The sequence below is a fragment of the Fusarium proliferatum genome (genome assembly GCF_900067095.1).
Source record: "Fusarium proliferatum ET1 genome assembly, contig: FPRO_scaffold007, whole genome shotgun sequence".
Taxonomy (NCBI): domain Eukaryota; kingdom Fungi; phylum Ascomycota; class Sordariomycetes; order Hypocreales; family Nectriaceae; genus Fusarium; species Fusarium proliferatum.
Window position 1 is genome coordinate 274,439 of NW_022194796.1, and position 16,299 is coordinate 290,737.

The 16,299-nt window shown below is 49.1% G+C and overlaps 3 protein-coding genes across 3 annotated transcripts; 2 read left to right on the top strand and 1 right to left on the bottom strand.

Annotated features, from left to right (window-relative positions):
* Positions 1–6,357: 6,357 nt before the first annotated feature.
* On the top strand, positions 6,358–10,157 carry FPRO_08098 (uncharacterized protein; the record flags this gene model as incomplete). Its single annotated transcript, XM_031233774.1, has 6 exons — positions 6,358–6,755; positions 6,821–6,871; positions 6,945–6,983; positions 7,084–7,452; positions 7,991–8,310; positions 8,362–10,157. 6 exons carry the CDS (start codon positions 6,358–6,360, stop codon positions 10,155–10,157), a joined length of 2,973 nt encoding a protein of 990 aa, XP_031083577.1.
* A 614-nt stretch (positions 10,158–10,771) lies between these two features.
* FPRO_08097 (uncharacterized protein) lies at positions 10,772–11,538 on the bottom strand (the record flags this gene model as incomplete). The annotated part of the gene is made up of 2 exons (XM_031233775.1): positions 10,772–11,160; positions 11,253–11,538. The coding sequence occupies 2 exons, from the start codon at positions 11,536–11,538 to the stop codon at positions 10,772–10,774; spliced, it is 675 nt and encodes a 224-aa protein (XP_031083578.1).
* A 2,874-nt stretch (positions 11,539–14,412) lies between these two features.
* Positions 14,413–16,248, top strand: FPRO_08096 (uncharacterized protein; the record flags this gene model as incomplete). The annotated part of the gene is made up of 4 exons (XM_031233776.1): positions 14,413–14,549; positions 14,605–15,660; positions 15,748–16,082; positions 16,175–16,248. 4 exons carry the CDS (start codon positions 14,413–14,415, stop codon positions 16,246–16,248), a joined length of 1,602 nt encoding a protein of 533 aa, XP_031083579.1.
* Positions 16,249–16,299: the final 51 nt, after the last annotated feature.

Below are 16,299 nucleotides of genomic sequence, written 5' to 3' on the forward strand. Positions count from 1 at the left end.
TGGAGATGAATCAGTTGTGAGGTTGTTTGTAGTTGATCGATCTTGGGGGGTTTCCACATGCGCCGATCTTCGTTTTGATGATTAGCAAGTGGGTTTATCAACAAGCTTTATCCCTGGGAGTTATAGCTGATGGGACGGCTGATCACCAGGAGCCCTGAGAAGTTTACTCTGGGCCTCTGATGACTTCTTGGAGACTTGACATGTATGTCATGGATCAGGTGGCATGCAGTAGGGTGAAGGACCATCTGGCCTCGATTCTTTGTTCTATTGATTGCTCATTGAGAAACCGGCAGTTTACCAACTGCTGGGCGGCGTTCTGTGGTAATGAGTTGATCTACGTTGCTGATGATACGCGCCCCTTTACGGCTTCTGATGAATCCGTGAGGCGCAGGACCATGGATCGAGGCTACGGGACAAGGTAGCAATTGGCAAATTTGCATACTGTCGACTGTATTATCTTCCGTGGTATGTCGTTTGAGGACACTTGTCAATCTAGAGGCGTGAGCGTGATACTGTTCCGTAGTCGCCCGGATCTTGAAATAGTCTAATAGTGCGTAGAGGCCAGCAACCCCGGTATGAAACATTTCCCAGGGTCAGGGTTCGTGCGAACCATGAAGACGTACTAAACCTAAAATACAATGAAGATGCGAAAACCTTTGCAATACAGGCCAACGAAAGACTAATGATGGAGAGAGTTCCTGAAGTTGGGGTTTTTCGGTGATTCTTGCTGCCAAGGTTGAGAGTCAGGAATCGCGATATTCTGCCTCTGGGTCAGCCACGCTTGGACATTGAAATCCACCCCTCGACTATTAGTAAGTATTTGTTTATGTCTCAAGCTGCATCGCGCGTGTCTAAGAGCGGCACGGATGCTATTTTGGAGGGCATGTGCCTCAAAAGCTTCGGTGTTCTTGCTTTCCAGTGCCCAACCTGAAACAACCTCTTCAGTTGCCTGCAGATCCTTAGTTAGCGTGGTGCCCACATCACGTTGGAGCCCAGGGCTAGAGATCATTTTGTTTGATGCAGTCGAGCCCGGGGCAAGGAGCCGGCAACGCCCAGGACGGTGGATGGAAGGACCTGCATTAGTGTCAGGTCATATCACGATGGGCAAATCGTATTTCGCGGTTTGGGGAGACTGATCATAGTAAGTGGGCGGCATAAAGAGCCTGGTCTTGAGTTACATTTTCCTGTCGAGAAGGTTGTACATAAATCAAATGGCACGAGCTCATGTCACTGTTCATAAAGAATATCCAAGGTAAGTTGTCGTGTGTTAAATGCAGTACGGTAGGGAGAATTTAATATTTGGACACATCTGTTTGCTATCAAAGGCAACTTACAGTACAGGCGAAACCGTAAAAAGCGAAACCGTAGTTGCTTCCACTGCTCGGAAACTCAACTGGATCCAAGGGGGTCCAGGGTATATTCCCTGTTCATAGCAATTTTCGGGACTGTATTTATAGACAGAACGCGCTACTTAGACTTCGGTCCGTTGATGCAGAAACGTAGGAAATTCTTGGATTCAAGGATTTCAAACTGGATGTGTGTGAATGTAGGATATTAGACTAGTGGATGATAATGGATGCTGGGGTATTTAATAAAAAAAACAATAAAAAAATAAAAATAATAAATAAAAAAAACAGAGGCTTGAGTTAGATAGGTACATAAGGTTGTTTCCCAGGGAAAGCGGGGCATTGGAGGATCTGCAAATAAAGGCAAAGAAGAGAAGAGACAAAAAATTGTCAGCTGTCAAACAACCCCTACCATGACATAAGATAGAGTACGTAGCAGGATTGGCATGGACGGCTTCTTTGTTGGCCATTCTGCAACTAACAAAGTTCAGCACCATGATATGCTTTGCCGGGACGTTGAACCATATGCGGGCGGAGTCTAACAGGGTTGCTGAGTGGCTGGATGTTGACCTTGGCTGATTAACCCTGTCTCCTTCGCATGTAGGATTCCTCATCGGATCGACTTTCCGAGAAGTGTCAGAGACGTTTCGAAGATGGACCTCCTACGTACTGTCAATGCAGCTCACCTCAATCAAACTGGATGAGAGGAGATGACTTCAGCCAGGGCTTTGCGGGCAGCGCAGCCGCGGTGGGCAGGCTTGGACTTGGACTTGGACGGGATAGGCATTTGGAGGGTCAAACCCAGCGCCGCAGCCACAAATTCTAGTCGTAGTCTACCGCGCTTCTGGCGTTTCGTCTCTTCGTCCTGGCTCTAACAAACTCCCGGTTTAGTCTATTTACAGCCGTCTCTCCGCGATGCAGTGAGTGAGTACATATGTACATAACCATGTACCAGCACATGTCCCAGGTCTGGGGAGAAGGGGGGTGTCCGTGTTTGAGAAGTTGGTGGCGTAATGCGAGTGTATGTATGTATGTATGTATGTATGTATGTATGTATGTATGTATGTATGTATGTATGTATGTATGTATGTATGTATGTATGTATGTATGTATGTATGTATGTATATATGTATGTATGTACGGATAGTCTATTCGAAGACGGACCAACCCCCTGACGCTGAGAACCACTGAGATTCGAATTGACACATGAGACGAAATGTCGGAGCTGAACCAGCGCGGATCTATAATGAGTCGAAGCGTGTATCAGCACCTGTCCGTGCTAGCAGCCCGCTCGGTGTGGCTACACGCTAGCAAATTGACGCGGTTGCGCCATCTCAAGAATGGAATAGCTGGAAACATCTGGGGAACTGGTTGTGTATGTATGGTGTGGTGAGGTGTGATGGAGGTGGAGGTAGAGATTATTAGAGATGGAGATTCTGAAGATCACCCAATTTAACTTGACAATTGCCCTATTCTAGCACAAGCTCCTGGAGCAAGAACCTTGCCAGATTAAGCAACAAATGACTTGGCTTCTGATTCGTGATGCTCTTTACAGCTTTTCATCCAGATGCTAGTTGTTCTGGCTGAGTTTTCACTTTGGAAAAAAGCCTTTTGATCGAAGTGAGACGACCCTTTGATTTTGGCTAATGGGACGGGACCTTCGTCATCTCATCGTGTGTAACCATAACAGCTACCTAATTACCAACCTTGACAGGTAATGTGCCTAATTATCGAATAGGCATTACATACGGATATTGAGAGTTGAAAATATCATTGCGCTATCGTTCTCATTTCACGTCGGAATCCAAGGTCGTCCTGCTACAGGAACCAAAGATCTTTAGCTGCATTCATCCACTCCCTCCTACAAATAGATACGCCAAGACTTGACCACACTTACAACCATCTAACAATAGAATGGTAGATAATTAGAAGCCGGACCGAAGATACGACACAGCACCTGCAAGCAATTTACCCTGGCTGCCGGCTGGCGTCCATCACGACGGCTAAATCAGCTCAAGCCTGCGCATACAATTTCCCTCTGGGTATAGCTTCCCACGGACTCGGCTGAAAGCTGAAACTGCTTAACCTTGCTCCTGGTTGGTGGCTCGACCATTGAGCCTCTTCCGTGAGCAGAATCCCTTCCCATCCACGATTTTCTGGGCCTACGTCTGTATCTCTATCGTGCTGCGACGTCGCAAGCAGATGGCGTGGGGCATGCTATCCCGACTTGGAACAGCTTGCGACCCCCTGGCTCCCTTAGTCTACTTAGGTAAGGTAGGTAGGTAAGGTATTCTTAACTCTCGTCTCTCTCCGCTGGCAATGCAGGCAGTCAGTCCAGATTGAGGCTAAAACTTCAGGGTTCTAGGTACCTTAGCTTAGCTCGGCTTAGGTATGTGTTCAACACCATCTGGGGGCCCACAGTGAAGAAGAACACCACGCCGTTTGTGTTTCTTGCATGCGCCCAATCAACACATTTGTGCTTGACCCGCCCAGCAAGTTGCATACATGTGTGCCTCTCAACAATAGCAAGTCAATAGACAAATGTCGGGAAAGCACCCCAATTTCAACAACAACTGGGTCGTCTACTAACAATACATCCGCCAATGTAACGCGATCAGTCCGGGATCACTAGGCACGTACATACTAGCCAGCATCATCCCATTCGCCTTATCTGGGCACAGCTCTACGTAGCCGCCTTATGCGCAACATCTATCAACACATAAGCCCAAACAACAGCTATCTTAGTGATCGCCCAAACATCCTCTGTCAAGTCACATCTCAATCAACAGTTGCCAGCTATATCCTCGGAGACGCTGCCTTGTTGACGGCACAGTCTCGGAGCATAGCCCACAACTTGTTTCGAAAAACGAACCTCTCAGTATCAATGGACACGGGCACAGCAGCCGACGGGACGACGTCAATAGCATGGCCGAGTGTATGTGGTGGCAGCAGCGGCGGCGATGCGGAGTAGCGTCCCTGTCTTCCTTTCGTCTTGTCTTGCTTGACCAAAGATGAACTTTCATGTCTTGCTGTAAGGGGCCACCTAGAATAGTAACTTGGATCTCTTCTCACTCATCCTGTCCCAGTGCCTGGTCTGGCCTCGGCATCTCCCGGTTTGAGACATATTTATCATATGCTTGTGCGCGTCCCAGGCTCAGCTGCTCCAATGCTGCCGCAGCGGTCTCATACCTGCCAATTCTCATTCTGCCAGCATGAGTGACACCCCAGACTGTCTAGGTTTGTGACACAACCATGTTCAGGAAGCTTATTAGGCGGCCGAAACCCCTGAAGGAAGTTTTCCCGCAATGGAGTATGTGTCAACTTGCAGGTAACATGCCGCTGCGCCTCACCGAGCAAGGACGGTTTTAAAAAAGGGGCACGACTACTGTTGTGGAATGAATTATCCATCCAGATACTGATTTCAGTATTCGTCTGGAGGTTGGACCGACTATCCTGAGGTGCCCTGGCTGGCCTGGATCTCTCAGCACTGGAATTCCTTGACCCTGGTACGGACAATTTATCCCCTTGTGGAGATCATGGTTCGGACGGGGCTCTCAACGCCATGATCTACACCAACCCGTCATGCTAACCAGCAAGGGCGAACCGTTGCTCGAAACTGCCGGCAAAACAATGGACAGGCTTGGCTCGTCTGCTTCTCGAATTCTTCAGTGCAGGCTTCCTTGGCGCCACAATGCTAGGATGGTCCCCCGTCCTCGTCTCACGAGTCTGCTAGCCTAGCACCACGGCCCATGACTTGACTTGACTTGACGGCTATCCGAATGGTCGTTGTTGACTTTGGAGCAGCAGCTCGAAAATATCTAGTGGAAGGACGCATCTCTCTAGTCATTATCCTAACGCATGCAGCACCGTGCCTGTGCCACCGGGCTAGGACCGACTGCCGCGCTCATAGCCTAGCATAATTACAATGATGATGCTGGTTCCCGCTGCAAGTATACGCTTTGGTTTCTCTCCTGTGGTCATCTCCATTTCCCAGAATTTCCATTGCGGACTGCTTTGCTCAGCACTTCAATCCTGGGCAGATTGGCCTACTAATCCTATACATCTCATAAGAGCCCTTGATCCATTGATCCACACCCTTCAGCCCTCCGTTCCTGAGACCCCCCGACCCCAGTCCCAACCCCAAACGACTACCGTCTTCAGAACCCTACCGGCCGCTTCATGCGTTATCCATCTAGTCATAGCTTTTAGCGACCTACATACTTTTCTGTCGTAGTGGATTCGTCTCATCTCTTCCCATTCCCCTACTTTGTTGCATGTTACCAAGCCCTGACATAGCCACTGGGTCTGAATCAGATCTCTCACTTTCGAGTATCCTCCCTGTCTTCCCCCGTCACTAATTGGAGCCCGGACCTCTGAACAAAGCGGCTCCGATGATCTGAAGCTGAGAGGGCCCTTTTTTTTGGTGGTTTTTTTTTTGACAGCGATAGAACAATAATTGATCCTGGTCCTTGACAAGATCGGCAACCTGAAATCTTCGGTTCAGCGGGTCAGACTCGATCTATCTGACACTCCTGTCACTCTTCTCACCCCTTCTCTATGCGTGAAAAAAACAAATAGCATCCGTCTGCCAAGTTTCATGTTATTCTGCACCGAACCTAGACCCCAGTCTTCTGGAAGACGTACAAGAAACAGCCGTCCCCCTGACAGTTAAACGAATTGTCTCTCCAATCACTTTGTTTTCATCCTCTTTACTTTGTTCCTTCACCGATCTGTGGAGTGTCTTCGCATTATAATCGATAATTATTCCGGAACGAGGTTGATCCTGTTTCTAGTACCTTGCGGCGGTTATCATGAGATTGTGATCCCCTGAACCTCTACCATTACCAGAAAGACGACTTTGGATCCCGATGCTGTAATCAAGCAAAATACACACGCCCATCATCAGTCTTTTCACGAATCAAGTGGCGCCAGTTGCATATTCTGCCAGTTCCATAATCACTCCATTCTAATACGGCTTCTGTTCGGACAAGTCTCTACACAGACCCTAATCATGAAGATTGAGTCAATTCTAAACCAGTTCAGCGAACTTGACACGGAAGCGAGGGATAGTCGAGAAAGCCCACACCTTTACAATGAGCAGAAGGAACATAGAGGCCCGTCATTGTCACTGTCAACTCCGTCACCCGACTGCACCCAGTCTAGAACATCTAGTGTGCGATCCGATAGTCGAACTCGAACGCCTTGGGATGCTGGTGGCTACTCTCTGCCACGGGATATTGGCCCCAAGAACTCCACGCGACCTCCTTTCACGCCAGTGACTTGGGAGGAGCAGCAGGAATCTGCGAGACGTCAGAATGCATCTAATTACCACTCCAGACAAGTATCAATGGATACATCAGCCAGTATAAATCTTCATGGTTCCGCAGGATCATATGCGCTACCAGTCCGGTAAGAAAACTCAAAACCACAACCCGGTACGGGCATGACAAGCTTGGGGTTGACATTGATTCAAGTAGAATGCCTTCAACTCCAGAAGTCCATCAAGATGCTTGGGCGCCGAAAAGGTACCCCCTTTACTTCCGCGCTGGTGTATATTCCGGCCGGTGTTCGACGATCTAGCTTGACTAACAAGACTAGTAACCACAGTGAGCGCCGTGCTTCCCAGCACATGAGAAGGTGAGTCTTGGTCCTGCCGAAGTGTTGGTGTTGCTATTCTGCATGATGTTTTGCACACTGGCGGCCAATCGCAGGAGTACACATACTAAAACGAATCAAGATCAAGTCTCTGGACGGAATACAATACGTCGCCCGCGTCAGGGAGCCATAAGATATCAGACAGCCGCAGCAGTTTCTCATCTTGTTGCTCATCAACCTTCTCTGCTGGCCATTCCAGATTCTCGTCGGTATCTACCATCAACGGGAGCAATACGGTAGGCTCTGGCATCGCTGACCTGGAAGCAAAATTGGAGCGGCTTCCAAGGATAACAGCGCCCCTCCCTCCAGTAACAGTCGGTCTGTCTGCGAAGCCGCATGCTCGTCAGCGTACCAATGGTGCTAGGTCGTTGTACGCGGGTAGCCCATCTGACACGATTCTAGAGGCGAGGATGATGAGAAGAAAGCACAACCATTTGTCAGAAGATCAAACGTGAGTCAATATCTCTTTGTTCCTATGCAGGAGAAGATGGCTTTCAGCATGAATCGAAGTTCGTTCATTGTTTGCCCCTTGCCAATCGTCCAAACCATGCATTCATGTATCGTTTGCTTGCACCCCCTCGAACAGAAAAAGGGGAAATAGCAGTGTCGAACTATATGGAAGCCTCAGAGGCGCATATTTAGCCGCTCGTGAATCACAGACAATGATCATATTGTCAGGAGAAAAACGATTGCCAGCTGCAGACGCTTCTCGGATGGATTATGTTTAGTCATAAAAGCTGGTCCATTAAGCGGGAGGAACTTGGCCCTCGAAAGCAGCATTGTCCCACTACCAACCTGGCCTCGAGCCGGTGAATCACACTGCGTGTTTATAGTTCTTCTCAGGCAGCCGGAAAAATGTTTGCATTCTTCTAGCTCCCCCGTCCATCTTTCACTCCTTATGTCCTCGCACATTCCCCTTGCTGTCTATTGTCACTTTCAGCCTATAAATTTCCCACCAGGAATATACTGACTCTGTTCCCTTTGTTCAGCTATTTGAAGCCAAAAGATCAGTTTCTGAATTCGTTAGATCGCGTTCATAAGCGAACCATCTCGGCACCAAACCCCGCCCAGGGCTCTAGTCATTCTTTTCCTCAAGCACCAACTTCTCTGCCACAATTTACGTTCCGGCAGCTTCGTCCTCCAACACAACTGTCACCACAAATCAACACATCTCACGACCGTCTTGGCATCGAGAAGTATCCCTGGATCCATACGGGAGAGAGCTCCCCTGCACCTAGTAGTGCATCAACAAAGTCGCCCTTCCATCCCCCGGAGACTGTGAGGATGCAGTCCAACGGGACTCTTCCAGGTAATCTTTCCCTTCTCAGTATTCTCTTTTGATGTCAACTAATGAATGTAGGTGCATCTGGACAGGCGGCGTCCCATGCTAACCAAAATGATCGTGTTCTTGCAGCATTGCATACCTTGGAAAACGTAACCATCAACGTTCCCCTCAAGGGTGGTGACATTTGTATGGCAGTTCCCGAATGCAACACTGATTCGGTACCTCGCAAGGTCATCTCTCATATTTTCGGCCGCAACAAGGTCTGCACTCGTCGCATCCCGGAGCGTGTCTGGGTTTGCATGTGTCGCAAGCACTATCAGAGGATTCGCTACCGAACTGGTATCAGATTCAGCTACACTCAGATCAATTTGGTGTACGAGCAGATCATCCGAATGATCTTCTGGAGCCGAGGTCTGGAGAATGCCAGCAGAACTAATCAGGAGGGCATAACGATCCGATCGTGGACATTCTCGATTCGAAGACGTGAGGTTAAGCGCCTGGCAGACACGAACAGTCGGGATCCCATCCCTCACTGGATCATGCAGAGCCTTGGCGAAGGCAAGACGCACGATGAGATCCTCGATGTTATTGAACGTCTTTGCCAAGAGATCGATCACGGGGATCTCAGAGAAGTTCCTCCTGTCGAGTTCCTCCCAGAGGTTGTTGATGCCTTCACGAACCCGCCTGCTCAGGTCCAGATCCATCAGACATCGGCCAACAGTCAATCCAGCCGTTCGTCTTTGATGGCTGGTGAGGCAGTTCCGTCCCCCCTCCCATTTGTCAAAGAATCGTCGCCCCTCAAACCAGTTCAAGAAGAGGGATCTGCGAGTGAGCATTCTAGCCAGCAATCGTCGTCGTCGCCCACGCCTCCTGCTGCTTTCAACGGATCTCGACCCGCTCATCACTCCAGATCGTATACCGATGATATCTCCAACCGGCCTGCTCCCTACTCATTCGGCTCTCGGTCTCCCCTCGCGAACGCTGGCATCGGGCCAGACACTGATCGACAACCCAGTCTTGGATACTATGAGAGTCAGAACCCAGCAGCACCTTCAATGAGCTATTCCAGTATTAATCGTCATATGCAGGCGCCGATGACCGATCACCGAGGTTCCTGCGATAACGCCCCTTATTACCAACAGTCTTATGGTGGCGATCACTACTATGACCCAAATGGATTCGTACTGACTGATAGAAACCTCTCGATCCATACCGCCGCTATGCCAATGTTGGCCAGAGCGGATCAGATGTATGGCACCGCAGGCTATGCTGCCCAACACAGCCGAGACAACCACTTCCTTGCGTCGACAGTCAATACTCAACTCACGCCCGCGCCCCTTAATTATCCCTCTTACGAGACTCCTCCTTTTCAGGCTTCAGGAGCGGGTTACTCGTATCCAGCTCCGGAAGAACGTCATTCTCAGCTTAGAATGAGCGGATTAGACAACTCGCTGCATCATTCCATGGCAGACGAGCGCCCGTACTCTCATGATCCGCGTTCACAAATCCACCAGCCCAACTGGTTTTCCGCCGAGACTGGGTCGAACACTAGGATCGGCCGCTCTATGAGCCAATACCAGCAGCACACATTGGCTTCCGTTGACCAAGCTAGCCTCCGTCCCTCGCGCCAGTATCCAAATGAAGAAGTTCCAGAGTATGGCTTTGCTGATCTGGTTACTGATGAAGGTGTTCCTACCACGCAACCAGCAGTAGCCTACCGTCCAAGATTCCAACACGGCTACGCATCCCCCCCCGAGTTAGACGACACTCTCGCTCGAGGCAATTACCAGGCCTATCAACACAATCTTTCGACCAATGGCGATGAAGACAACATCTACGGTGATCGAGCTTCCGACAGCGATCGCCACTAAGGAACAGATTTCCTGAATGACGGTAGGGAGCGCAAGTTTTTGAGGCCTGGCCTTGTATGCCACTTGTGAAGCTTCCTGCTTTGCCACCTTTTTCTTTTTGATACGAGCTGCACGACTATAATGAATTTATCTAATTTGCGTTGCTTCCCCGTCTGGGGCTATTCATCACTGCTGAACTGAAAAAAACGTTGCTCCATTAGCATTCGCCCGTTCCCCTCCACCCCCTTTTTTGGTATTTCCAGCCCGTTGTCTGGGAATATTGCCCCTTGGAGCACCCGAGGAAGCACGACGACACAAAAATAAGGCATGTCTCGGCATAGCTTGACACAGGGCGGATATTTGCTTGTTAATGCGATGATTATTATGATTGCTACACCGTCTGGGATGGGATTTGCTATTATGGAGATGCTTATGACATAAAGTTCGTAACTTTGCTGGTCTGAAGCGGCCATAAGTAGCCAGATAGATGATAGATGAATGACACATCTGAACAATATTTTGATGAGGAATCGTGATCAGATTCTTGTTGATGGCGCTATGTGATATCCGCTTTTCTTTGTTGAGAGATATTCGTGACTGCTGTGAGATCTAGCATGGTTGCACAATCTTGATGATCAATCCCCCCTGAACATGATGATGCCGCCGTCCCAGTCCTTCAACTCTCCAACATTGGCCCTGGCCACTTCTACATAGCCAAAACGCTTGTAAAATTTGTCGAGCCCACGCAATCCCACCAGCCAAGTGGGAACTCCTGCACGATCGGCCGCCTCCAGGCCATGCTGAAGGAGCAGTGAACCATAACCACTACCTTGGACATGAGGAGAGACCCCAAGGCTAGACAAATACCAAGCTGAACGACGCCGGGGAGAATTGAGTACGTCGGGTTCAATGGTACTGAAAACGCGATCATAAATACCAAGTCGATGAGAGTCTACGTGGCGAAGGGGAAATATGTAGGAATGTATTTTCAGCGCCGCCAACATAATGGGGGCAACCCAAGCGTCTGGATGAGTCAGTGCTTCGAACTGGTTTTGGTATTCACCGGGCTTGAGTGGATAATGCAATAGTTGGTAGAGATTCAATGAAGAGACTTACGAATTGAGAGCCATCGTTCACGGAAAGATAAGGAGTCGTCCGGCATATGCCACCAAGTGAATCCCACAGTCCTGCCTCTAGCATCATCTAGCATAGTGAGAACGTAGCCGGGCGTCCAGTAGCGCATACGAAAGCGCCGAGTAACCCACTCACGAAAGGGGGTTGAGTCGGTGTGACGGCTTGGGAACATGAAGTCGAGCAGAGTTTCTTTGTCGAAGCTCTGCATATAGAGATCTGTAGCCACAGTGAGATCGGCGGTGGTGCCGGGGCGGATGTGATGGGGCATCTCTGTGGATGTCATATGCTTGGATGGCCCTTGAAGGTGAGTGAGCTTTGGCTCCAGCGATAAGATCCGAGTATCAGTCTGGTATAAAAATAGGTCTTGGATCGGTCTCCGGGGAGTGTTTTGAGATCAACAGCACAAATTCAACCTCTGGACCCGCGTATTGGTAGTTGTATTCGTGTTGAGTTAACGTATGGGGTTTGCTTTGGAGGGATCAATGGACCTAGTCACCAGGTGATTGGTAAACAGCACTCTCCTTTCAGTGAACTTTGGTTTCCGTTAAGCTGAAAGTTTGCACATCAAGTAAATATCAATCGACATTTGCAGCTATTTAGGCAAGGCCTAAGGTGGGGATATGTCTATCAAGCTGCCATAACGGGATTTACGCCGGGTGAGTCAGTAGTTGAGGTTAATTCCGAAAACGCTCGGATTTTGCTCTGACGGAGCAGGGGTCCTCTCGCTTAACCGCCTATTAGGGAGTGTCTATGGCATGCTCTCTATTCAGCTTGATGGGTAGGCATCTGACTGATATCGCGGTTGTTGTTTTTTTTATAGAAAAAAAAACCTGCTGGTGTTGCGGGAAATATTCAACGGCTACCTTACCTTAGTAGACATGCACTAGGTTTTCGTGAGCTTAATTTAGCAACTACTTGCTGAACATCCATAGAAAGATAAGACAGGACTGCCTATACCAGCATCAAGAGCGCGAAGGAAGTAGGTACCTTAGTCCGCAGCCCTGCTGGTAGTGACATCTCGTATCCATCGTGGCAGAGTCAGTTGATTCGTAATCTCGATAGGTCTCTTTCCTGTCTGAGATAGTTGAAGCAAGGTCAGTTCCACTGTCCCCGGATATGGATCGCATCAGTCAAGTGGGAATGGGTCAATATCTAGGGTTTTGAGGGAGGTCATTGTTGGTGCATTGGTAGGCAACTTAGCTGATGTTTGAATGGAAAGGTATTAGCTTGCGATTAGTAAACAGAAATCCACCAGATCCCAGTGTTTCTTTTATTAGAATGTGATAGGTTCTCGTGTTGTCTGTACGAAAAAGAAAAAGGTCGCATGGTGGCATCTTATCTTTCTCAATGTTACCCATGGGGCCAGCGAGGCGGTGATGTCATAAGTATTGGAGTCCCTACCGCAAACAATCGAAGCTGATGCTAGAATGAACTTGAAGAGTTCAGTTTGAAGATGCTTTATAAGAGATTTGATGTGAAGTCGACTCGTGTATGATCGAGATCTGAGGAACTAATTGCTTCAGAAAATCATTCAGCATTGTCACCAAACTTGCTTAGATGGGCATGATTAATTCAGACCAACCCGCAACTCCAACTCCCGTAGCGGATGGCCCGTCCCCTCAAACTACTACACCTAATTCTAAGCGTAAGGTAAGCTTGGCTGCTTGGGTGGCACGTAATGTCCGGGCGCGCTAACCTGCAAATGACATCGCTGTAGATGGGGGATGCATCCACCATGGGCATGACATGGCCATGGCCTCACTGGGCTGAGAGGTAACGGTCTCTCCGGGGAATCGGGAGGGGGGATTTGCAGCGTGACCCGGCATTTCGGACGCATGAGATGTGATTGATGGATGGATGGACGGATTCGATGTTAGGGGTACCTAATTCCTCTCAGACTTCAAGCAGCGCAGTATGTACTTACCTTACCTTACTTATGTGCTGATTGAGTACCTCAGTACCTAGGTACCTAAGGTAGTTAATTAATCTATCTCTAGGCCCTGTATCTCTCCCGATTAGTGGGGTTTGAGGGTTAATCATGCCTCTTGAGGAAGCCATCTCTGCAGTCGTCGTCTGGGTTTAATACTTAGGTCGTTACCTAGGGCTGTAGTTGAGCCCTTCCATGATCAATATCCTGTACTGTACTACCTTAGTAAGTAAGGGAAGTAAGTGCCAAGGTAGTTTAAACTCTCCGTCCACCAGGCGTGTGCTGTCCATGTTCCTGCTTGCTTTGTGGATTTTGGCTCCTGTGTCTTTCCCTTTCAGGTTACTTGCGACATTACACCTTATTTGAAATCATCCCTGAGCTGGCAGGCCCTGTTGCCCCCGCTCTTTCCGCTGTCTGCTTTCTTCTTTAGTTAGGCCCCATTACCTTTTTGTCCAATTTCCAATATTTACCTTATCCTTCCAAATCAACATCTTCAGCCTTCTTCTCACAGCCTTAGGTTCCATCACCATTGCCCCCCTGCAGCGGCTGACTAACCGATTAGACGTCATCCTTGGTTTGGTCCCTGTCAATCTTGACCTTGCACCTGGCACCCGGCGCCCATCTACCGGGTTCGCCATCTAGAGTGCCGTATGTACAACACGGCATAGCGTACAGCGTACAGCTACCTACCACCCGCTGTGCTGCGCATTTGCTGTGGTCTCTTTGCAGTGCGTATCTGCAACCACCCCTCGGCCTATTCTGGCCCCAGGCCTGGAAGCATCAAGAGACCCATCGACATCTAATCAACTCTGTGGCCCGGGGGGGCATCATGTTCTCTTCGTACTGAGACTCGACGTCAAATAGCCCTCGTTCCCGGCCTCAATGTCTCGGTTCTCCTCTCTTTCCTTACCATCAGTTTCATTATCAGTATCAGACAACAGTCTCAATCTTACATCAAGCTCAACAACACGTACACATACACTCACATTTACATCTGCATCTGCATCTTACTCCTGCTCACGGTATACGCCTATCAAACCACTCTGTCTAGGTAGCTCAAATTCTTCCATTACCTCCTTGCTGTCTGACATAATAAAAGCGTAGTCAGCATAAGTCTTTTTTTCTAACGTACACCCACCACACTACCTCCTCAAAGTACAAGCCCATCTTACGGGCTACATATCAGCCACCACGGATCCCAGAAGAAGAACCATTATGTCTCGCTCCGTGTCATCTTCACGGGGCTCTGAGTCTCCAATGGAGCCTGAACGTGCGCACAGAGCCTGTGAAAAGTGTACTCGCACCAAAAAGAAATGTGATAAAGCATTGCCTGCTTGTTCTCGCTGTACGAGGTGTGTAATTGCCCTTGCAACTCGATTTTCCGATCTCCTTTGACTAACTCGCTAGACTTGCAACTACGTGCTCCTATGATTTTATCTACACGGCCCCAACAACCGCTGTTGTGGAACCTGGATATCTTGCAGGATCTACACCTAAAGAAGCATATGGACAGGGTATATTTGACCCTGCTTTTGATGTTTCCAGCTCAATGGTGATGGCGTTACTGTCATCGCGCAACATTCCTTGGCGTGAGGCAACCGAACGCTACTTTGAGACTATGAATCCCTGGTTCTCTGTAATCCATCCGGAACTCTTTGCCATCCGTACGGACAACCTAGGGTCAGGGGCCAGCTCCAATGCCGATCAAGGACCCCGCGACCCTGCTGTTGCTCTCCTCATCGTTTGCATGCAGCTCGTCTCTCAGTACGATGATGAAGCTGCTGCCGCGAGCACCAACGTTAATGAGGGTAAGGATATGATTGAGATGCCAGCTTATAGGGCTGCCAAACGAGTCCTGAGCGTCTTACGTGGTCTTTCTGCTCCTAGCATTGAACTTGTCCAATGTTCCATCCTGCTGGCACTCTTTGAGTTTGGCCACGGTGATGTAATGCGTGCTTATGTGAGTATTGGAGATGCAAACACCATGGCCATGGTCCTGCGCATCGGCCCTGGAAAGTACATCGAAGCTGAACGAGAGGCCAATATTCCTTATGAAGAGGAAGAACGCCGCTGTGTCTATTGGAGTCTTTTCGTCCTCGATCGTCTCATTCATGTCGATTGTTCTCTCATCCATATGCCACTTCAAGTACCATCCCCAGCCGCCGATGATTTACTGCCAACAAGCAATCTCATTTGGCACAATCAGAATCAATCGCCCACGCGTTCTGTTCAGCGACACCCAGCCAGCGTGGCCCCTTCGGTACCTCTGGGGCCATTCCAAAGAAATTGTCAATGTGCAATGCTTTATACAAGAGCCTATTCTCCGAAACCCCAAGGGAACCCCAATGCCTTGTTAGAGGAGTATGTCGAACTAGATATTGCAACGCGTGCTCTTGTCGAGGCTATGATCATGCAGACTTCTCGTTGGGGAGATTTCTACGAGTGTTTCGCCACTTGTACATGGTAAGACGGACCCTGGGACATGAAGCACAGCCGAATATTGTCTCTTTCCAAAGGTAGTTCTTAAAAAGGAACTGACAATTGACCTAGCCTCCTTCTTTTCCTTTACTGTCGCCAGCTTCGCGCCGCCAACACCATATCCGCTGCAGGACCCTTTTCTCCAACCGCCGATGACATCGCCCCGAAAGCCATCGCCGGTCTTAATTTCACGATCCGTATCATTGCCGACACTACAACCGACTTGAACGACCAACTCGCCCATCGCCCTCACCTTCTCGCCCCCTGCTCACCTGTCACGCCATACTCGGCTTACCACTGCCTCATGGTCCTGAGCCACCTCGAGCATCTAATCCCTGAAGCTGACACAAGATTTCACAACATATTTGCGTCATTGCACTTTTTTGCTAAGAGATGGGGAGTCGCTGGTAAGTTATTAAGCTACTAGCAAGGCGAGCCGTACAGGATCGAGCCATAGAGCAGAAAACGACGTAGTGGAAAGGCATCTGACTCTGTACAGGACAACTTGTCAACAAGGTTGAACTATTTCTAGCGGACGCCGACGAGACACAATGGTGCTTCATGGATGAATGATGCAACCACGACGAAAGCTATATAAACGCACCATGTTTATCACATCATGCC